The sequence below is a fragment of the Acyrthosiphon pisum genome, chromosome X (assembly GCF_005508785.2).
Source record: "Acyrthosiphon pisum isolate AL4f chromosome X, pea_aphid_22Mar2018_4r6ur, whole genome shotgun sequence".
Lineage (NCBI taxonomy): Eukaryota > Metazoa > Arthropoda > Insecta > Hemiptera > Aphididae > Acyrthosiphon > Acyrthosiphon pisum.
Genome location: NC_042493.1, coordinates 1,541,079 through 1,560,773, shown reverse-complemented (window position 1 = coordinate 1,560,773; position 19,695 = coordinate 1,541,079). Strand labels below are relative to the sequence as shown.

Genomic DNA, 19,695 nt, shown 5'->3' with positions numbered 1-19,695 from the left:
GTGTATCCATTTTAGAAATATAGGTAAGTTAAAAGTTTGAATAGCTATTATTCAAATAAACTTCTATTAAAAATGTATATTATAATGTATTCAGTTTGTTTATTATATCAATCATACTTACTATAATTATACATTATAATATATATTTCAACAGAAATCAATTTTGTGATAATATATAATTTTTAATGTATTGATAGAAGCTGAAAATGCAAAAATAAATTATGGGGTGTCGTACCAAGCCGGAAAATTCCTTTCATCTAAACTTTATATGCTTATAAATATTAAATTATGGATTATACGGCATTGAAATATTCAACTTTAGTTAGAAGTTCTCGTACCCATAAGTGAAATTTCAAATAGTAATCGCTGTTTAAAAATTGAAATAAATACGTCAATGAATTTATAAGGGTAGCGGTTAAAAATATTTTCACTAACCCCCTAGATCCGCCACTGGTCCTCAATGCCATAAAATCATTGGAAATAGTGCACAAACAATATTATGTGTAACAGGGGAAACCTATAAACATTTAGTTTTATTTTCCTTTTTTTAATCATGGGACATGAAAATTAATCAGACGCATTTCATAATCATCGTAGTAATAGTAATTGAATTATTACACATGATCGTAATAAAAGATTCCTAACAATATAACATTAGACATTAACAAGTAACGACTATTGAATAATTAATTACAAAAAACAAACATAATGCAATTACAAGTACATTAAACGTTCCTAATTACAATCCTGGCGGAAAATGACGTAATCTATATGACTATATTAGTAATACCTATAGTTAGGGCTCAGATTTGTATGCAATTTGTAAACAAATTTTGCTCGAAATAATTGGTATTGCGTATATGTAAGTGAGTAAGCAAGCACAAAATATTTTTCACGAAAGTGTGATTAAAAATACGAATTCTTTTACGGCATATTTTACAATAATTGTAAGGTCATATTTGGTCTTTTCATGGCATATCGCACTATTTTGTATCTTAAAAATAACTTAAAACACGTAAAAATTTCGAGAAAACAAACATTTTAATATAGACTGCTTCCGATTCGATAGTGGTTATAGTGGGAGCAAAAAGATAAATTCAATGTCAAACTGACAATACCTACTACCCAATGATTATTTTATAGTTTTACACCATAATATTTTTTTCTGCTTTATACTTATACTTGTTTAGGAAATTATAATCATACAATAATAAATGAACAAATCCATATTTCTGTAACTAGTGCAACTTGTTTTGTAATAATTTAAAACTAAAATCATGTTTGGCCATTTTTGCTGTACCTATAAATGCACATTTATACAACATAGGTATTTCTAAATTTTTACTTTTTAGTACATGTAAGTCCAAACCCTGCAGTTAACATACCTATATAGTATATAGTTATAGATTATTATTCATAACTTATCAGCATAGGTCATCGGATATTGTCATATTGATGACTTGAAATTTTTTATTGTCCGTCTGCGTATAATCTTTGGTAAAAGTTCAGTACTGACCTACGAAAGACCGTGTCGTTGTTCCGATTTTAATAATATATTATATTATTATATGAATATTACTGTTTTACAGTTTTTTATTTTTCTTTCGCCTGGGGCAGGACACGATTAAATGGTACGTATTATTATTATGCATTAACATTTTTTTTTTTCTATTTTCGCATTATTAGAATGAATCTACCCACTAATATTATGTATTTTTATTTTTTGATATAGGCCGACGCCGTTTGTAAAAAAAATAGGTTTTTCACCTAATACGTACAATTATTATAGGCCCTTATCACCTGTAGTTGTTGTTGTGTTCATATTTCTAACCATTATATTATAATACATTCATACCCAAATATCTACAGTGTAATTCACCAAACACGTTCACTCTCGTTTTTTCTTATACGATGCAGTTATTCAAAATCTGATTTCTAGAATTTTTAAAAAGACTTATACCATAACATTTTCAAATTATTGAGATTGTTCGTACCACCTAAAGTAGATATAAACCTGTAGCGATAAAAACCTCTGATTTTCAAATGAGATCACCCATTTTTATTATTAAGTGAATATTTTTTTTTTAATTGTACCTACCTAATTCAAAATTTGAAAAAGTATAGTTTCTTGGTTATTTAAATGTTTATACTAAGACTAATATCATATTCATTAAAAGTGATTTATCAAAAATTTAAAATAGACGTTCTATTGAATCTATTATTTATCATACTTGGACCATTTTTACAAATCATAGGCAATGCATTTATGATTTTTATAGGGCAGTATATTTAAAAATTCCAAAAAACAGACACTTTTAATAGCTGTATTATTGAAGAAAAACAATGGGTGATCATGCTTCATGAATCACTCTGTATAATATATGTCTTCTGTATCAAGATGACTGCATTTGATATTATAATAATAACTGATAAATAATAAACTGACAACGAATGCATCAAGTTGTATACCATAATGTGCATTATACACATATTAATATATTACATAGAGTAGGTACCTACTTATTTTGTAAAAACGACACACTTTCAGTTTTTAGTTCACGCGAGTATTCTTAAGTGTTTTACGGTAGTGATGCTGCAGATGATTATTATAGCTATATTATAATATTTTATGAAATATTTTCATTATTGCTCATTGTAACGTTTATGTTGTTTAGACGATAAGAAGGAAAACACAGTATCGCCATGCAACTGTGTCGGATCTCATGCGCACGTCCACGTCACGTGCCTCGAGCAATGGCTATCCGTATCAAAATCGAGTACATGTGACATCTGCAGTTACACTTTCAAGACAATCGAACGTTCTTTGACTATACACGAGGTAAACTAACATACCAGACCTATTATAATATAGGTACCTACCAAGGTACCTAATAATAAGCACAAGACACAACATCAAACATGTTATTATATTATATTAATATTTTAATAATATTAGTTTGCCCCTTTATTTATTTTTAAGGTATCATATTATACCTATTACCTACATCAGAGTCAACAAAACCAACGGAACATGACATTATTATTATATGTTAGGTTAGGTTAGGATAGGTATTTATATGTAGTGATAATTTAAATTCGTGCACCCTATAATTTAAATTTTATTTTACAACGTGTGTGTGTGTGTCCTCCTCTCTCTCTCTATATATATATATTTTATTATTATTATTCGTTTAATTTAATAAATCGTTTTACGGTGTGAACAAAAATTATTTAGGTAAATACCTATATCTAGGTATATTTTATAGAACGATTGTTTCTTTGTATTTTAGTGTTCATGCACAAAACAGAATAAAAACAAAATAATAATTTTGTGATACATAATTGTAATTAACCGAGCCACAATAAGTTTCATTTTCACTTCGATTATACTACACAATTGATAATATTGTTCATAAAATATTTTTGAATTGCAATTAATATCTATTGACTATTTCTTGTTACTTTAAAATAAATAGTAGCCAGTAGGTAATTAACATGACATATTGACATATCAATTTTAATGTGGCAGAATCTATTAGATTAAAGCATAGTCCCGTATTCTATTATTATTGAGACTTCTAGACAGACCGTAGAACATTTATTTGTAATTTTTATTAGAAAGAAGTGAACTTATCTATATTGTTCAGTGTCTTTTTTTATTTTACTCTTATAAATACTTTTTTCTTACATTTCAATAAAAAGTCACGATAATTTTTATTTCCGAGAAACTTATAATAGTTAGGTGCATAAAAAAGTATTGACTCTTCTACGAAAAAACTAATTCTTTAAATTTTAACAAAAAAAATCTATGCGACCATTCAACCATTCGACAATGAAATTAATCACTACTGATAACTTACAAAAACATATTTTTTACGAAGCTCGTATGATTAAACATCAGTAAATAATGGTAGGTATATATGTACTAGCACGTGATACATGCAGGCGCGGACTGGGCCACTGTGCTACTGTGCAATTGGTAATTGCACAGTCAAAATATGATGATTTTATAACATTCAAATTTAACACATCCTCTACTGCTGTGGACCACACGACACCTAATACATAGCAGAGCGGTACCCACTTGCCCAATTTTTTTATTCTTTATACTGAATTACATTTTAAAAATATTTAGACTAATTTTAAGATATTTTACACCACTTACTTATTCAGGTTTACTGATTTACACCATTTATAGCCAATAGGTACTACCTACGATTCATCAGTATGACTTATAATAAGTTATAATATATGATACAACAATATACTAATTATTATTGAATAAATTATGTGATATTTTTGGTAGGAATTAGTTTAACCTACAAGCCCGGATTAAGACATTTTGAGGCCCAGGGGCCAGTTTTAAATGAGGCCCCTGTACGAAAATAAAAATATTAATGTATATAATGTGTTCCAGGGTGAAGTGACCAATTGACGTCATATGAAAGTGTACCAAAAATTATGAAGATTGGGTCTAATTTTTTTAATTTTTTAAGTTATGGGCAATTAACTTTTTTATCAAAACCATACATATCATACATTTGTTTATGTATCTTCAAAAATGTTCAACATTTTAATGTAATTTTTTTTATTTTGAAGCTATTTAATTGTCCTATCAACACTCCGATATACGCAATTGAACTAGAAATGCACCAATTATTTGTATTAAATTAAAAAATTAGAAAAAAGTTGGGAAAAATTAGCATTTTTAAAAAGAAATCGTGTATTATTCCAAATAATATTACTTAGTTTGGGTTTTTTATTTTTTTGTATTATTCTACTGAATTATACTGAATAATAACTAGAATACCTTGAAAGTTTGGTTTTCATAATATATTCCTGTTAATCGTCACAATCTTAGTTTCCCTAGGATTGAGTCGGTTAATTGGTCGTCAATCGTTTGATTTTATACTATTCGGTAAATTTTAGTTGTCACAGTACAAAAAAACAAAAACTCATAGTTTTATATATTAATTCATAAATTATTTGGGAATAATGCACAATTTCCTTTTAAAAATACTAATTTTTTGCCTACTCTTTTCTCTTTTTTTAATTTAATAAAAATAAATTAGCACATTTTGGTAAAATATAAATCAAAAATATTAAAAAGTTTTAAATATACATAAAACAAATGCGTGATACGCATGGTTTTTGATGAGAAAAAAGTTAAATTGCCCATAACTAAAAAAAATAAAAAAGTTAGATTCAATCTCTAAAGAGTATTCCTTCATCATTTTTGGTATACTTTCATATGACATTAGCCGGTCACTTCACCCTGGAACACATTGTATATTATTTAATATTAGGTACATGTTCTAATAAATATAATATATAGATATTAGGTATATAGCAAAAAATAATGAATAATGTATCACTTTATTTATTAATTATAATTTACAAGCTTTTTTCCTAGGTAAATAATCGTCGATTTTTTTTTTTGGTGATTTATGCAGTGTTATATAGCATATAACGATAAAAGTAATGGAGAAATCAGAGGCCCCTAAATAAATTCTAACTATCGAGGCCCGGGGACCATGCCCCCCCTGCCCCCCTTAATCCGTACTTGTTAACCTATCGTATCACTATAATAGCAATACAAATAAATTATACAGACGTATCGTTAGAATTGATCAAGAGTGCTGACGGTGTGTCATATAAACGGTACCTATCCTGTGATACCGCTCAGAATCGTTTTTCGTGTGATTGATTCATCATTGAATTAAAATTTAACACACCCATTACAGTAAATTACAGATATTATTAATGATTAAATTGATTATACTATATTATAGTTCGTAATAAATGGTAAATATTTATTATTTAATCTGCAAACCGTGTTTTTTTCGGTTGAACATAACATCTGATTTAAATATTGTTTTATATATTAGATATTCATAAAAATGAATAATGCTGTTGTGTTATAACTGTGTAAGAGTGACTCGATATATAATACGTTATTTTGCTAAATGTCAAGACTCCAGCCCCCCTAACTTAAAGGCCTAGTTACTCTCATGTATAATACCCAGTGTGGTAATATGTACCTACCTATCTCAAAAATCTGACAGTTTTAGTATTTTACACAGAAATTATCTGTAACCTTGGTCCTTATGGTCATACACTTATACATACATTATAATATTAGCCATTTGTTAAACATCTATAAACAAACTTTAATATATATATTATTATTATTATTATTATTTACAATCATTGTACAAAAAGTTATAATCATCATCATCGTTGATCGTCAATATATTGTTTGTGCATAGTGGTTGCGGGAGAGAAGAACCTGCCAAGGCTTCTGTCAACAGTTCACGGTCATGTTCTTTTTCGTTGCAATATGGGGTTTAGTGCTCATAGCCTGTGGATTGAAAACGATTGAGTATTTCCTAGACACAAATGATAAAAATTCTGTTTCCAACGGGTTTCTCATGACTATCATAACGTTTGCAATGGCTGCCATGTTGTGGTTTTGGCTCGTAATTTTTTCATCGTCAGTATATAAAAATAGCACATACCTATAATATTAACTACTGTACCTACCTATGTAAATTATTGGTTCCTGGATTTATATGCAAATCCATAGATACTTTTATATATTTGGTTTGAAATAATTTGAATTAAAACTATAGGTACGTTATTTCATAATACTTAATAACATATTGTAGATTCAAATGCTAAAATGTACTATAGCATATTTTTGCATGTTTTTGAATAAATAGATACCTAAGTGGCTAAGTATAAGTAGTGAACTGTCTATTTTATAAACTCAATTATTTATTTTTTTATACTAGCTTTTTTTGTAAAGTTTAAAGCAATTTTTTCAAAAATAATTTTAAAATTCTTTGACTTATAAATATTTTCAAACTATCATGGATAGGTACTACAAATTAAAAGAAATAAAGAGTGGATGATAGGAAATTAATGAACTGTCAGCTAAAGATTTATCCAACTTTAAATATGCAGCTATTGTATAAAATTATCTATGTTAAAAAAAGTATATGAAGTATAAAGTATTGTGCGAGTCATCATAAGACCTTTAAATTTGAAAATCATAAATAAATGTTCGTATAATCGCATAACATCATAATAGTTTATACTCTAGGTACAGTGTTACATATTTCATATAATAATAAATATAATAGGTATAGATAATTCAAATATTACGCGAATTTAATTTTGATTTTCTTATAGGTATTAATAATATTTTATTTAATAATATTTCATGCAAAAAAATTATTATTATTAAAAATAAATTAACATCATATAGGTATGGGGTGATCCATTTAACGTAAGACACTCATTATTACAGAAAACACTGACGTTTTAAAAGATATTTTTTTTACATAACTTTAAATCGGTATACAAAACAACATTTTTGGAAAAAGAATTATAATTTTTTTCTATTTAAAATCGTCATTATTTATATAGTTTTTACTCTTTTGAATAATGGCACAACCATTTTTATTTTCATAGCAGAATATTATTCGAAGTATTTCGATCTATAAAAGTTGCAGACAAGTATAGTTATTATTCATTATAACTTATAAGTATTACCAGTATACCAGTCTACTCTGCTTAACTAAACTTTAATTAATATCAATTATAACTCAAAAACATTCGGTTTTTATAAATCAAAGAACTCCAAAGAAAATTCTGCTTTGAAAAATGTTTTAAATTAAAACAATACAAAATAGTAGAACATATTTTATTTTAAAAACAATTTGTTTTTAAACGACTTAAAATCAAGTATGTAAAATAAAAATTTTCAAAAACGTTAACAATTTTTTAAATAGTGAGTGCCTTACGTTAAATGGATCACCCGGTATACAGTCGTTGTCAGATAATTATTGGTACATAACAGCGGCTGCGTGAATAATAAATTTGCAGAACCAGTGGTTCAGGACTGGTTCTACGTATTTATATCTATGTAATTTACAATATTATTCTAATTATTTATTGTTTATTTAAAACTTTTGTATTTTTATAGAATTTACTAATTAGTGGTACCTGTAATAATATCATGATATTGTATTATTAATTTAAAACCGTAAAAAGCCGCCGCGGTTGTGCTAAGTGCCCGCCCGAGACCTACTTGGTAGTGATTAATAAATACAAAAAATATAAATAGAATTATAAATTATTTTAAGAAAGGGATTTTTTTTTTTGCATATTTGACGAGTTTTTTGCATATAAATCCGGACCATATGAATTTAAAAACAATAGTACATATACCATAACTTAGGTATAAGCCATTATTCATCTCGAAACACGTTTTTATTTACAGGATATGGAAGCGTATGAACATGGTGATACGCTTGGACAAGAACTATTTAAACGGTGCCGATGATATCAACAATGCGTTTGCTGTCTGATAAACCTGGCTAATTTATATTATTTTATAATATTAAGATTAATCTCTACTTACTTAATTGTTTATTTTTTTCTAATCAGAGGTGAGAGTTATTATTAAGTAACTATTATAAACAATATTAAATGTAAATTCTAAAATATATCGATAATCATAATACATAATTGTTAATTATTTATCACTACATGGGTATGGGTATCTAACGGTTAGATTCTAATCTAACGTATTTGTGTTCAAGGGAAGAATTATGTAAAACAAAATGTATGAATTGAAATATATAAATAATCATATCAATATTTAGGTACATAGTTTGTATTTATTATTTTAGTGTGAAATTTAGTTGTACCTACTTATAATATGGACACTTATATAATTATTTTCTTATAATATGCCTGAGGCTCTGAGTGGGTGTTCCGTGCATATTGAGAAGAGTTTTAGAGTTATACACTTATACACCATTCAAATTATCCAATATCTATACATATTACGGTCTAAGCATTTTTTCTGGTTAAGTATTCAACCAAATGGTAAGAATTAATTTAATTTAAATTAAAATTAAAAATTACCATAGCATGCATTTTTTGTTTATATAGGTACCCACTTACGTTATACGTTAATAGTGAACAAAATAAAAGGCCAAATATAGGTACTGTATATGATATAGGTAGACGCTACTAGAACACCTTATATTATATTATAAGGGTGTCAACATAAACTAATAAAACATTAATCTAACTGAGAGTTAATACTTTATCCTATAAACTATCTCATTACAATATTACATGTATATTAACGTGAGTTAATAAGTTCCGTACCCAACTACATAGGTCCCTACAACTTACGTTAGTAAATATGTTAAAACAATAAAATTAACTAAACTTAAATATATTAACTCGTTAATCTTCTGCAGCATCATCCGATAATAACCATTCCTGTGCAAGTAACAATAATACTTGCACACGGTATACCTAATACCTTACAACTTGAGCAGATAAGTAAAACCAACTTAAAATAATAGGTAAGTTGACATGCCCCCACTAAAAAAATAATTTATTAATATTTTTAAATATTTTTAAATAGGTTTATCCCCACAATACTCCTGAGCTTGTGATGCTTAAAATTTAAATTTAAATGAAAATCATAATTGTTTAAAGCTAAAATAAATAGGTAGGTTAGGTTAGGAATTAAAATAATTTCATTGTATAACGGGACGGTTTCTTTTATTCAATCTACAAATCAAACTAAATAGAAAGTATAAGATATTTTTTAAAATTTAAAATATACTAAGCTTCTGGTAGGCAAAGAGAGGAATGTGGAGCTAACTGCCAAGGGAAAATTGCCAGTAAAAAAAATAACAAATTTATATCAATAAATCAAAATAGTGGAGAAAAATGTGTAGATATTTGGTGTACTATTTGTAAACAAATGATTACACTATTATATTACGGTTTTATTGTTTTCATTTTTGTTATCTTCAAATATATAATTTTCACTCCGTCTAGTGCTAGTGGAATTTGAGTGCACACCAATTTGTTAAATCGAAAACGCCGTAAGTAATAATTATTGTTGTTGTTACCTATCGGAGTTTAAGTTTTTCCAATAAATTAATCGATTATAAAATAAAAACGTTGTTAGAAATGCATCGACAGAATTGACAATATCACGGAAATAGCTGGTGTGAGTAATTGAGCTGGAGGGGGGCATGGGTGACATAAGTAGTTAGGAGCGAAGGGCGAAAGAAATAAGTGTTGCAAGACCTATCACTATTTTGCAATTTTTTTTCAGTCCTGTATATCTTAGTATGCGTGCAGGACTCAAGTTTAGGTTAGACTATAATAAAGGCTATATTTACAAATATAACAAAAACAAATTCGGAACAAAAGTAAATTATACTTATTTTAGGTATATAGTACTAGAAACTAGGTCCTAACTTGTTATTTTACCAATCTTAGGATTTGACCTAACCAGTCTGTTTTTATTTTCAAGAAACTGACTGAAATAGTTTTAGGTTCTAACTTACCTAAGTACTTATATGTTTTTATTTTTTTTTTTATATTTAGCATATAAGAATATATTATTATTTTGTCTGTTTTTATTTTGCACCACATTCTGACAGTTTAAGAAAAAAAATCATGATTCAATATTTATTTACAACTAAAAGATTTAATCTTGGTTAATGCAACTGCCAACTGCATTAAATAATTGATAAATTTGCATTAAATTAATCTGTTTTAAATCATTAATAAGTATTTTATAATAATAAATTTAAAAATAAAGGTGTTCTTTGCAGTTTGCCTCTTATTTCCCTACTTTATTTCATAAAAATCTAAAATATATATTATAAACTGACGAAGTCCTATTGTATGTTCAGTATATAAACGCAAAAACTGTAAAATATGTCTCAATAATTAATATTGCAAAATAAATAAATAGGTATATAAATAATTGCTAGCTTATTCTTCAAACAACCAATATAAATATTTATTTATTTATTTATTTATATAAAATCAACGGGCCAAAGCCCTTTAACAAAGATAGAAAAACATTACATATGAATTGGCACAATATGAAAACTAATAGAAAAAATATGGAAATGTATTTAAATATCGGTGATTTGCCCTACTGTTATTCATACTTAAAACAATCAGGGATTAGTTCAAATTGAGGAGTGTATGATCCGATTCTGTCCATACACCTACTTTGCTTAGTAATTAATGGTAACTAAAAAAATGGTTAAGCAATAAATTTATCATTTATTACACTAGTTTTAAATTTAAATATTAGTATTTATACCTAATCAATGACTACGGCTAAAATTAAAATATTAAATCTACTTTCTTAGTTAACAATAATTATCATTCATTATATTATTACAATTTTCAAAAAATGTTTAAAATGTATATTTTTGAGGAATTTAGAAATCCTAAATAACTTATGATCTACATAATCCTACATAATCCTATAAGCCATAAGCTTATACCAGGGCCTACACAGCGCCCATGGACCTTACACCCAAGGCCCTAGTTATTAAATAAAGACCCTAATGGATTGGTTAGTTTTCGATGTTTTTCTTTTATCAAACTATGTATGTGTATAATGTTATTACCGAGGTTATTACTTACAGTAGGTATTTAGTTTTTAGATCTTTACTTAATTTAAGTACCGAATTATCAAAAGCGCAAAGCTAAATTTTACTGTTAATGAAAGTTGCCAATGATCAGAAACAACAAAAACTTTGTCTTTCTATCAAAAAGTATTGGAGTATAACCGTATTGGAGTCGTTCACTGAAAATTTGAATCATTTCAATAGTATGTTAGTAATTATTTATAAATTTCATATTTTTATTGCCTTCTATACATAACTTGGTTTACCTATAATACATATGCTTATTTTTATTTAGATACAGTCTTTGATCAATTTTCACTGTAATAATTTATTGTTAAAATTGTAAAAAAATTGACCGTACTTAATGGAATTCTTGTGGGCCCTAATTTATAATGTGCATAGTGCATCCCCCCACCACATAAAAAGTCTGCGCACGCCTATGTTATAAACCAAGCTGTATATTCTGTTTCGTCGTCAAATGCGATCGATCGTCACTAAACTTTGTCTCCAATATCACTGCACAGTAGTTGTACCCTGTCGGATGTCACTCTTCAGGCTCATCTTTTTTCACTTTCAAATCTCACATCGAATCTTTCTTAAACCGAACACACTTGTAAGTTGTAAGACTTACCTACCACGACGTACTGTCGTAACTTGTAGGGTACCAGAAAAGTAGAAAATAGAAATTACAAACCATAAGCGTGAGTACATAAGATCGCGAATGTTGACTGTTGTAGTTGTTATCAGTATTATTTTGTTTTTACGACGACTGCAGCCGATAAGGGCCACAAATCGTTGTTATCGTTTTGGCGTCTACAATATTTATACCGCGGCTGCTCACGATCAGAAATCAGATGTCTGAAATATTGGCGATAACAAGTAATTAAAGATTAAATCAACACAACAGTTATTGCTAACGACAATAATAATTTAGTCAAAATATACTAAAATATATTTGGCTATTAGTGTTGGGCGATTTAACTGTTTTAATTAATAACGCAATACCTTCGGACTGTTGCAAGTGTACTTACGCAATATTGTAAGCCCCCACCACGCCCCTCTTTGTTTAAAAGTCGCTGCGAACAAATAATAGGTAATCGTAATATTAACATTGTTAAATCGTTATAGACGTTTTAGGTGTCTATAAGTTCGCATTCTCACATTCCCCGGTATTGACATCGGTCAGTCGTCGTTGATATTGTCTGATCGTACACAGCGAGCGTATTTGGCAACAGCTATCATACCTACGTCATGGACACGGGTGGTATAGAGTTTTTGTCACAAATTCAAGAAGGACAACTGTACAAGTACACAAATGTGGTCAAAGGATGGCAACACAGGTGGTTTATAGTGGACCCAAGAGAAGGAACACTAAGTTATTTTTTGGTAAGCTACAAAGACGTACATATTAATTTGTTATATAATAATAATTTTGATGGTGGTATACTTAAATACATAGTTTTCCATCTATCTTTTTAAATCTTAAACTTCTTACACTTTCTTGGCCAATAGTTTGAATGCCATTATATTGTTTTGCTTTCAACAATTATCCATCTAAATTTATTGCTATCAAAATTTAACACCACTTGATTTTTTCACAATTCAATATAATACCTAATATTAACACACACTTATGCCCATTTATTCAGTTTTAAAATCATGTAGCTTTGTAAAAAATCCATGATTTACTTATGAATATAGGTATAATATTTTGTGTCACATGTACGTTCACTAAATATTTAATGAATCAATATATTTGACTATTAGCCCCTCTCAAACATAATTTATAGATTGTTGGCTAGTTAGTGGTTTACAATATGTTGATGAATAATAAACAAAACTGTCACAAACTTTTAAAATTGTTTGTATCAATAAAAAATTCTACTAAAATTATGTGTATTCAATTTAGAATTATTCAATTGTTTGATTGGCTGAAAAGTCAAATACCTATAATTTGTCTGAGTAATTAAACTAAAAACTAGGAATACAAATTCTACTTTATGATTATTCATTATTGATTTAAAATTTTTAATATCACTCAGAAGTTAATTTGGTAAATTTAATTTAATACCTGTTTCAGAAAGCATGGTGTTTATGGTATATATAAGTGTATAACTAAGTAAAATTATTAATATTATGTAATAAATTTATAAAAATAAATTTGAACAACTTGTTTCATTGATAGTGTACGTATAATATTAATTTACTATTAAGTCATACAAATATAGTTAACTGGTTAAAGTATAACTGACTTATTTTTTATAATATAAAACACCTCGTAAAACACCTATTCGAAATAACTTGCTGATAATATAACATCATTCGCAGAAAGATATATTACGTCTATATAAATGATTTAATAAAAAATAACGGTTAAAAACTTAAAAATAGTGTGCCTATAAATCTTCATTTTTACTTTGATTTAAATGTTGTTCTGAATGATGAGACAACATTCTTATTAGTTATTATTTAAATCAATTGATACTATATAAAATTTCCTTCAAACAAATGGTATTTACTATATCTTATACTAATTTTTACGGTATGTGCTAACTAATTTACTGCAAAACAATTGAATGATTATACTAATACATTCAAATGAATGTAAATTCAAGCTACATAAATTATAAAAAATATAATATAGTAAAAAAATAATATTTACATTACTAATATAAGCTATTACTATTACTATTATTATTAAAAGTTATGTTGTTTTATCATGCAGAGTGAAAATGATACAAAGCAACAACCACGGGGATTTATTTTTTTGGAATCTGCTGTTGTATCTCCAAGTGATGAGGATTCAAATACATTTTCTGTGAACTCTTGGAATGGTGAATGTTATAAGCTAAGAGCTGTTGATGCGCGAGCTAGACAAGATTGGGTGAATCGTTTGAGAGCTGCTGCTGAGTATCATTCCCAAGTATATATTATTAAATAAACTTTAAAATTATTTATTTAAATCAATGCTGTAACTACATTCCTATTTATAGAAAAATGTACAAAAATATTCACGAACAAATTATGTTTATGATTTTTGCCCAAGTGGCGTTAAAAGATCATTGGCCAACGCACGACAATACTTATCTCAAGCTGAAAACAATTTTATTGACATGGCTCGAGTCATAGAGAAGTTACCATCTCAAGGTTAGTTGTTGTAGTTAAAATGTAATATATAATTTATTATATGTTGAGAATTCTTTATAATATATTATCATTGTGTACAATATTGCTAGGTATTAATAATAGTCATGAGACCACACCAATGTTTATTGTAAAAAATATTTAAAATAGATCTAAAAAAAAAATTAAACCCAAATACTAAATTTACTATTTTTTTTCCCCTAAATATTTATGTCTACAAAGGTCCACAACATTTCTAATTAACAAACAATGATATTTATTTTTATTAAGTATAGCTGATCCTGTGCACTTTGTTGCCCGTTAAATGTACCAACTCTATATGACTCAAACTTTGTTCAATTCATTATTTAATATTCGGTGTATAGTGTTCAAAATTTATCTTAACTTTTCTGTTGACTGGAATAAAAATTCTGATTTACAGCAGTATATTATCAGGTAGGCAATCTACCTGTGGTAGATCGCGAACCCAGTGCTGTTTGTACGTAAGTGTATGATCTAACTCTAAAGTGTCAAAGTTATACCAAGTTTATTTTGATATAATACGGTGGATTAATATAATCAATTAATACATAATCCTAAGCTAACCGTACTAAAATCGATGAATAATAAAAAACCAAATTTAACCCTTTTAAATTAGCTTATCTTCTTCCCAGAGATCTGCACACAAAAATTTATTTATATATAATATAGCTGATCCCACGCACTTCATGGACTGTAAAAAATGACAACTCTTAAAAAAATTGTGATTTTTCAACTCATTTTTGGTGTAACTCACTGCAGTAATTGAAACTCAGCCACCCTTGTAGGCAATGTGTAAAAATTCGATTTGATAGATGCTTGTACCTGATCTGCCCGATTAACCAATAACAACCAATAATAAATAAATACTATTTCTATTAATTATTTCTCCTATAATCAATATCAACCATTTATAAACAAATATTTCTATCGTAAATTTTCAAAATCTCGGTTTGAGCACTTCTATTAATTGTTCGTAGCGTGATGTTATATAGCGTATAGCCTTCCTCGACAAATAGACTATCCAACACAAAAATAATTTTTCAATTCGAACCAGTAGTTCCTGAGATTAGCGCGTTCCAATAAACAAATTCTTCAGCTTTATAATATTAAGTATAGATTAAAAATTAAAATACTACTTTGTCAGTATTTTTATCTTACTCTTTTTCTTAGCTAACAAACCAATTAGCTAACCTTATTAATAGAGATTGGATATTAATGACTTGCATTTTATCCCCTTCTCGTTTACATTGCTATCTTAACTAAAAATTAATTTAATGCTTTATAGATTTAGAATATATAAATTTAATCACTTAATTTTTGCATTCCTAGATAAAGTGTTAGTGTTTTATTGTTTTTTTAATATAATTTATTTATATTATAGTTAAGTTTTTTTTTCATTTTTATGAATTGTAGGAGATTTTTCTTAAATTTAGGAATTCATAGTAAATTTTTAGATTTATTATTATTATTTGATGCATTTTGTTGTAGTTTATCAAGTATAAATGTTCACATGTCACACATACACGCTCCTTAAGAGAACAAGAAAATGTACAATTTTGAAATACGTATAACTCGCTTTAAAATTAAAATATAATAAAAATCCCATGAGGTTACCTAGATAATAATCTTTCCTTTAGATTTTATAAGAGGTAGATTCACTCTAATTTTTAAGCCCACGTACCTATACGTGTTCTGCTGAACGTAAAATTTGCTATGTTACGCACTTATACGACGGACACAACACATGTGGGTATCACATCCTCTTAATAGTTATATGTATAAATGGTTATCAAACATTTTATTGATAAATTATATCCTATAAATCTGGTAAACAAATTTTAATTTTGTTTTTATTTTACCATTTATAGCTATATTAATTTCTTATTTATTTTTAACTTAATACTACCTATATACAATATATACATAGGTACAATTCATTTTTCAATGCACATTTTAAATTACTCTAATATCGTTGAACAATAAAGATTTTTACAATTAAATAATTAGTACAATATAAATAATTTGAAATAATTTAGTTTATTTTTATAGTTTTTAGGTTGTTTAATTATTTTTTATTTATCATGATTGGTACATTTAAAGTCATTAATATTCTATTTCTACTTATTAATAATACCTATTATTTGTTCTTTGTATCATCTTTCCAGTCATCAAAATGCAGTGATGCCCGATTGATGCCCAAACACAGGTAGTTCTATTGCGTCCCAAATATAAGTATCCTGATTGTGTCCAAACACAAATTGATTCACCAAATAACGCATAGTAGTATAATATAATTTATAAAAATAAAAATTATTATAGGTAAATAAATATAAATATAAATGTACATATTTTTTATGAAACAATCAATAATATATTTAAGTACATAGTCAAATTATTAATACTTATACGTAATAATATATACCTAGTCGAATTAGAAATAGGTACCTATGAAATGTATACAAAAAAATGTCGGTAAAAATATAATAGAAGTTAGTAAATAGTTAATTCAACTCAATAGTATAATTATTAGTCAAGCAATTATAGATTAAAATAAAAATTGTATAATGTTACAGGCTTATAAACACAAAATTAGATATTTTATTGTTTCTTAGTTTTTCAATTTGAATTTGTGTAATCTTTTGTTTATTTATTTGTTTTATTATTTTCCTAGGAGTACAAATCATTGATTGCATTTTAATTTAAGTATCTGTTTGGCATTATCTTAAAATTTCTAGAAAATAAAATATATTTGGATAGGAAGTTTAAAACTAGTATAAAAGAATTGAATTTGGCATGAAAACTTCCACATGCATTAGTTGTTAAATACATACAATAACTATTTGTAGCCTATATTTCGGGAGGAAAATCATAATCTTTGTCAATAGTCACAACATTTTTTAACTACCTTTTCAATTTGTTGGCATTCTTATCTTTTATGGACTCACCATTTGCTCAAAATATTATTAGAGCTCATGTATGTGAGTGCTGTATTCAATTTAATTGAAAATAATATTATTTTCAAGACAATTATTTACTTAATTTCAATAATTATTGAAAACAGTTTTTCTTACCTACTTTGTACGGGCCACAATTGGAATATGAAAAAGGAAAAATATTCACTTTGAGCCGCAATCGGGCAACACTCATAATGATTCTGAATGTTAATAGAAATAAAATAATTAAAATATAAAAAAAACCTGATGAAGGAACACAAATAATATCATTAGCTTTAAAATTTGATAAAAATTAAATTTACAGTAATATTAAAAATAATAACATAAAATGGATACTGTTGTATGCAAATTTGCTATGTACTGATACACATCTGGGCAAACATTAGGTATCCTAGTAAATACAACCATACAAATTAACAAGAATAATAGAAAATAAATCTTTATTTTATTATTGACTGGTGATCATTGGTAGGTACTTGGTACTTCTGAAGAATGGCCAAGTAACACAACTTTATCTATAATTTATTGCAACTTCCAACCTTTGATTTAGTTATTATATTGTTTGTACTATTTGAAATATTTCCATCCAATTATCATAAAATTTTAAATTTATAATAATGTAATAAGTAATGCACACATTAATATTGTACACTTTAAGTAAATTTGTTTTTTTCCTTCAATAATAATAATAATTTTGTTTTTATTTTAAACTATAGGTCCACGCTTAAGGAATACTGATCCAGACTTGTTAATAATAAAAGCAACGTCGCAGTCAATGATGTGCGCATTAGAAAACTGTTATAAGATTCTACAACATTCGAGCATAGAACAACCAATCATTCGAACTTATTCATTTTTGAATTCAAAACAGTCTTCCTTAGCTACACATTCAAAAAGAAAATCACATACAACAAGTACTTAACTAATAAGTAATAAATTAACATCATGTTTCTCTTTTATTTTTATACCGTGATTTATGTATATTCCATTCATTATAATTGATTATTTATAATAGTTATTAAATATAGTATTACATTTTAAAACTTATTGTTATTTATGAATATTTTTTTTTTATTTATATGTGACTAAATTGTATTATTGTTTATAAATTTTAATCGTTCAAAAATTTGTCATAAGTTTTTTTGTAATTCTAGAGACAGGAGGTATAATAATCTAGTTACTGAAATCTCAATAAAATGAATCAAAAGTATTAAGGTCTTTGATTAAAATAAATATAATTATATGTTAATAATATTATATTATTAAGTATTATTGAGCTGAACTTAATCGCATAGTTCATTTTGTACGATACATTCCGATTTTTCTAACTAAAAAATGTTATTAGTTAGACTATTTTACTGTATGCTTTTATGTTTTTATACTTTTAGTGGTACTATTACTTTTAGGGCTTCTTATTAATTTTTTTAGTTTAATCAACTTTTTATTTATATTATTATTTCTATTTCAAACCCTCCGAAAGAGTGAATAAGTACTTATTGATTTAATAGTGATATTAATATATTTTTTTTTTTTTAGTTGAACTAATGGTTTTTAAGAATGTATCTACTATTTTATGTAGCACATAATTTTATTTAAAACAAATTTAGGATAAGTATAACAATTTTTATAATTTTTATGGAAACAGTAAAATCACAATGTATTAATTATTAATTAGTAAAAACTGAAATATTATTATCACAAACATGAAAAAAATACTTGTTGGTTTATATAAAAATAAAAATAATAATTATATCAAACAAAATGTATATATAAGTTGTTGTTCAGTAGTATACATTTTGGTATTAAGAAAATATTACCTGAAAATAAATCATCAGATTTGCAATGGTTTTTCAAATAGAAACACTGATGAATATTTACAATAGGTTGAATATAATTAAAATTTTAATTTCTGCTTTAAGTCTTAACCTAACACTGTTGACACTATGTATATAATATGTACTGGGTAATGTACACATTGCCCGGTCAATGTGGTCCTGCCTAGACAATTTGTATCACGAACCCAAACAAATAGTTTTTTATTAAATGTATTATTACAAATAATTGCATAATATTCATGGAAAAAAACAAAAAAAAATAAC

General features: G+C 26.6%; 2 protein-coding genes across 5 annotated transcripts in view; both read left to right on the top strand.

Moving 5' to 3' along the window:
• Positions 1-8,667, top strand: part of LOC100569384 (E3 ubiquitin-protein ligase MARCH2-like) — a 28,687-nt gene extending 20,020 nt beyond the window's left edge. The window contains exons 4-7 of one of the 3 annotated variants that reach the window (XM_003241633.4): positions 1,590-1,631; positions 2,676-2,839; positions 6,270-6,493; positions 8,288-8,667. In XM_003241633.4, coding sequence (XP_003241681.1) covers positions 1,590-1,631; positions 2,676-2,839; positions 6,270-6,493; positions 8,288-8,375 — 518 coding nt within the window. In that variant the 3' untranslated portion in view covers positions 8,376-8,667. The remainder of the gene's footprint in view (positions 1-1,589; positions 1,632-2,675; positions 2,840-6,269; positions 6,494-8,287) is intronic. The other 2 variants (XM_016801035.2, XM_003241634.4) reach the window with 2 other exon arrangements.
• Positions 8,668-12,159: 3,492 nt separating this feature from the next.
• Positions 12,160-19,298, top strand: LOC100163257 (oxysterol-binding protein-related protein 11). Of its 2 annotated transcripts, XM_008180608.3 has the most exons (6): positions 12,160-12,178; positions 12,253-12,356; positions 12,606-12,863; positions 14,203-14,400; positions 14,471-14,624; positions 18,313-19,298. In XM_008180608.3, exons 3-6 carry the CDS (start codon positions 12,729-12,731, stop codon positions 18,516-18,518), a joined length of 693 nt encoding a protein of 230 aa, XP_008178830.1. In that variant the 5' UTR covers positions 12,160-12,178; positions 12,253-12,356; positions 12,606-12,728; the 3' UTR covers positions 18,519-19,298. The 2 variants fall into 2 exon arrangements, with proteins under 2 accessions (XP_008178830.1, XP_008178831.1); XM_008180609.3 differs by lacking the exons at positions 12,160-12,178; positions 12,253-12,356 and adding an exon at positions 12,365-12,516.
• The last annotated feature ends 397 nt before the right edge of the window (positions 19,299-19,695 follow it).

Coding starts and splice junctions, on each gene's coding strand:
- LOC100163257 (XM_008180608.3), top strand. CDS start 12,729: ATGGACACGGGTGGTATAGAGTTTTTGTCACAAATTCAAGAAGGACAA. Junction 12,864..14,202: donor GAACACTAAGTTATTTTTTG/GTAAGCTACAAA, acceptor TTTATCATGCAG/AGTGAAAATGATACAAAGCA. Junction 14,401..14,470: donor CTGCTGAGTATCATTCCCAA/GTATATATTATT, acceptor TCCTATTTATAG/AAAAATGTACAAAAATATTC.